This window comes from Penaeus monodon, chromosome 26 (genome assembly GCF_015228065.2).
Source record: "Penaeus monodon isolate SGIC_2016 chromosome 26, NSTDA_Pmon_1, whole genome shotgun sequence".
Taxonomy (NCBI): Eukaryota; Metazoa; Arthropoda; class Malacostraca; order Decapoda; family Penaeidae; genus Penaeus; species Penaeus monodon.
Window position 1 is genome coordinate 40,757,571 of NC_051411.1, and position 5,000 is coordinate 40,762,570.

The 5,000-nt window shown below is 35.9% G+C and overlaps 1 protein-coding gene across 1 annotated transcript in view; it reads right to left on the bottom strand.

The window, feature by feature from the left end:
- Positions 1–2,809: 2,809 nt before the first annotated feature.
- The window catches only part of LOC119590175 (titin-like), a gene marked incomplete in the record, with an annotated part of 36,845 nt that continues 34,654 nt past the window's right edge, over positions 2,810–5,000 (bottom strand). The window contains 4 exon segments of the mRNA XM_037938963.1: positions 2,810–3,385; positions 3,639–3,870; positions 4,106–4,233; positions 4,679–4,846. Of these exon segments, the coding sequence (XP_037794891.1) occupies positions 3,104–3,385; positions 3,639–3,870; positions 4,106–4,233; positions 4,679–4,846 (810 nt within the window).

The window sequence follows — 5,000 nt, forward strand, 5'->3', positions numbered from 1 at the left end:
ACATTCTATTAATTGGGCTGGTGGTTCAAGGCCTGAAACGAATTGAGAACCACTAGTTTGATGAGTACTAAGATGCGAGATTCTAGAGTTTCAGTTAATTAACCATTACTTTCAGGTTGAGATGAATCTGTGAAATCAAGTTGTAGAGTCAAGGGTTTCTTTACTTTGAGCTCAAACTTGTTAATTTAGTGAAGTAAATACACATTTCTTCAATTATGGAAATATATACACATTATTGCTGCTGTCTGGATAAACACCACAAGGTTACAGTTAATAAAAACTCAATATAATAATATCCATTTATTCAACAAAAATGGAACCACCAGTTTATACTTTTTTTTACATATTCAAGACAACCTATAAGGCTTCATTAAGAAAAAAAATAACATAAAAAAGAAACACTTGTATATCACTTGTGCAGGCTTTTACTTATATAATATAAGCCCTTCAATAAAAAAAAGAAAAAAGTCCTTAATACTTTCCTTAATACGACTGATTTACTTGATCAAAGAACAAGAGAACACCATGTCATCACTTGCACTGGATGCTTGTCAACCACTTTCTTTTGGAACCTGTTATCTTTTAGTTTATTATTATTCTTTTAAATAGCTATAAAATACACTAAGTATAAATAAAGACCAACAAGTATATAACACAACATAAAACTTTTACAACTTTTTTTTTTGTGATCACTTTTAGTTCACAGCAAACAGACATTATGAAAAAATTATGAAGAGATATAAAGTTGATAGACATTACACATACAACAATAATGAATAAAAAAATAAATAAAAAAATCAATGCGAATAACTGACCGGATTTCTTCCTCGAAGGTGAACGAATAAGGTCTCTCAGATTTCGATATGACAATGTAACGAGGGGGGAAAAAAGGGGGGGAGGGGTATCTGACAATATAGCTTCATATCAACATCAAATACAACATATACGTGTGACTGTATTTGTATCTTCTAAACACTCATTTGAACTCCATTCACTACTTCGCATACAATAACCTTTATCAAAACTAAGAACACCATTAGGATACTGCATGGATACCTAAGACTCTCATGGCCTCAGGTCTTACGAGATTTGAGCACGGGTAAGGCACAAAAAGGAAGTTCTCTGTGACCTGTTCTAGAATCCTGACTAGCAAAGTACAGAACAGGTCGAATACGATTTTCTTAAGGGGAAAAAAAAAAAAATCTCCCTGTGACTTTACTATGATTGATAACATAACTTATGGACTTTTTTGCTGGTCCAATAAATGTATTATAAACCAAAACTAATTTTCTTTTCTTTTTTTTTTGTGTGTGCTATTGGTTTCCTGAAATTGTAAAAAGAAAATAGCACCAGTTACAAGCAGAAATGAGTAAGAATTGTGACAAAAAATAAGCACCATAAAAAATTGGAACAGAAAAAAGAGAAAAACCTAAATTCCAAATTTCACCACATAATTTGAGAGTACTAACTATGATCCCAAAACCCTCATTCTTGCTAGAATATATAACTTTCACTCATACTATCAACAAATTTCTACTCTACAACTTTACAGCAGAAAGTCGGACACTGGCACCATCATTAACAACAATCGATACAAAAATATTGAAGATGGTTCAGTGCAACGTTACATGCGACTCTATCTTGAAAAAATACAAGCTGGAAAAGCAAAAAAGGAACTTTGCCACTATCTATCTATCGTTTCCAGCTCCTCACTCAAATGTTTTCTCGCATTGACTTTTAGCTCAAAGGAAGACCACTGATGATCAGACAAAGAAGGGCCACAGCATACTGAACAGATCACTTTCATGAAAGAAAAGAAAAGAGAGAGAGAGAGAGAGAGAGAGAGAGAGAGAGAGAGAGAGAGAGAGAGAGAGAGAGAGAGAGAGAAGAGAGAGAGAGAGAGAGAGAGAGAGATAAAAAAAAATAAAAACAATAATAATTAAAAGCTGTTCATTATCACCATCTAAAAAAATGTGTTTCTATTTAGTAATAGAAACAAAAACAAAAATCACATACACATACATGCATACATACGTATATATATATACATACATACATACATACATATATACATATATACATATGCATATGCATATGTATGTGTATATATGTATATATATGTATATATATATATATATATATATATATATATATATATATATATATATATATATATATATATATATATATATGTATGTATGTATCATATGTATCATATGTATCATATGTATCATGTGTATCATGTGTATCATGTGTATATATACATAAAATATATATATATGTGTGTGTGTGTGTGTGTGTGTGTGTGTGTGTGTGTGTGTGTGTGTGTGTGTGTGTGTGTGTGTGTGTGTGTGTGTGTGTGTGTGTGTGTGTGTGTGTGTGTGATTATATATATTTATATATATATATATTTTTATTTATATATATTTATAATATATATATATATATATATATATATATATATATATATATATATATATATATATATATATATATATATATATATGCATACATGTTTAGTTATCCTAGTTATCCAACTTGGCTATTGAGAAGAAGAAAATAGAGATGGAGTTACACAATGGCAGTCTGTACCATCACTATCCTTCCATGAAATATTGGCTGTAAGATGGCACATCCTGAACCACTAATGATACTGGGAGGAACTACATGTATCAGCTATGAAAAATGAGGAAAAAATAGACTAGTGAGTGGGAAGAGTTGACTTGACCTTTCTGGGCTCTCACACTAATCTTTCTGGCGCAAGGGAACCCTTTTTGAATGGCAGACATTTCTACAACTTTTGGACATTTATCTGGAACTGAAACCCTAACATAATCCACAAGACTCTCAGTACATGGTAAGAGAGAACTAAAAAGAAAAGAGAATAGAAAAGAAAGATGCAGTATCAAAATACATCATAAGCATATCTACATCACTTGAACTGGATAAAAATTCTTTGCATATAATCTTTGTTCTCTGCTCCTGTTTGTTCCACCGTCGAAACTGTGACTAAGCTCATTGGCTTAAATAAGTACCTTGTTTAAGACTCTTAAAGAAGGAACCACTACTGGCCACCAAAGGAACGCAACTGTTTGATTCAAAATTATATCGGGGACAAGGATAACCATTCCTCTTCCGTCAGCTCTGGATGCCACACATCCACTATGAGGATCAACCGTGGGGAATCCCCTTCATGCCAGACTTCGTGTTCCCAGCTGTCATCAAACACAATGACTCTCCCTTCAGCCCAGCTTAGGTTGGTTTCACCCACACGTAAGCGTAGCCCTTCGGGTATGAGCAGGCCAAGGTGGGCTCGCAGGCGGCAATTGGTAGGGCCGGTGTGAGCATGGACGTGGGTGCCAGGATACATGACACTGAACTTCACCTGAAGCAGAAAAAAAAACAAATTAGTATATTCAAATAATGAAAAAGAAACATGTGATATGTTACTACATCTGTAAGAAATGCTTAGAGTGTTTATTAATACAATCCCAAAGTAACTGTAATACAGAAGAAAGAAAGAGAAAAAGAAAAAAAGAAAGAAAGAAAAAACTGCCATTAACAACTTAAATGGAATAATAATCTGGAAAAAATACCTTTTACCTGTATGTGACCAAACTTCAGATATTTAGATTTACCTGTCCACGCTTGCATCCAGCAGCTGGTTTAAAGCTCTCAACAAGAGCACACGTCTGAGGGGTCTTCACACAGTTTGCAGTTATCTTCCTTCCTCGAGAGAAAATCTCGTATTGCTTCCAGTCGCCTGTATCCTGGAGGTTCTCTGCCTCTGGGCGGAATCCATCTTGGGGTGGCAAAGCAAGCGCTTCCAGACCTTCCTTTCGAATTTCTAGCCAGTTCTGCTCCAGTTTTCTGAAAGGCAGACACAAAGTAAGATTTTGTGTATTTGAAGTTCCTGTAAAAATGTCTCAAGCGTAAAAGGGCTTGAAAGACAAATATCAATCTCTGAGGTTATAAATATCTTATGAAATAATACTATACTATACAAAAAAAAAAAATTCCATCGGAAGAGTCTAAGGGGGAAAAGCACTTCAATAATAAGAATAAACCAGTAAAAATCACAAACACCTGTGTGTATCCTACTTACTTGAAGAACTCCTGATATGTAGTCTCCTCCTGAGCCCAAAGGGGCTGTGAACGCAGCCTGTCAATGTTGTATAATGAACGCTGGTATCGGCTGAGGAACAAGCCCTTCTCAACAGCAGTGTCGTACAACTGAGGGAAGAAGGGAGTAGAGATGAATCATGGATAGACGGCAGCTCATATAATCTACGCAATGCCATGTGCTGAAAGTGAGGAAAAAGAAATGGGAGATTGAAGAAAAGAGGGAGAGAGAGGGGGAAGAGGGAGGGAGGGAGGGAGGGAGAGGGGGAAGAGGGAGGGAGGGAGAGGGGGAAGAGGGAGGGAGGGAGGGAGGAAGAGAGAGAGAGAGAGAGAGAGAGAGAGAGAGAGAGAGAGAGAGAGAGAGAGAGAGAGAGAGAGAGAGAGAGAGAGAGAGAGAGAGAGAGAGAGAGAGAGAGATAGGAGAGTGAGAAGAGAGGGAGGGAGGGAGCCAAAATAGAATAAAGGAGGGGGGGGGGGGGCATAAAGAAAAAAGGGGAGGATATAATTGAAAAAAAGGCAAACTAAAAATAACTGAATTCAACAAAAACATTCATACCTTATATGCTTCTTCGGCTTTCCCTTCCCTCTGCAGAGCGTCCCCAAGATGGAAGTAGAATCGGCCATCCTGTGTGCCCTCTGCACCGCTGTTGATGCCCTTCTGCATGTACTCAATTCCGGCTGAGTTATCTTTGTACGATGTTTTCAGGACAAATCCATAATGAACCTTTGCAATAAAGAGGTACAAATGAGAATATATATATATAAAACCTTACGGGGATATCAGCAGGGAGTAAAAATCCAAGATATAAAAAATAGGACTGGTAAGGGCACTAATTACATCACATTTTCCTACAATTTTATTTACTTTTTTATATTAC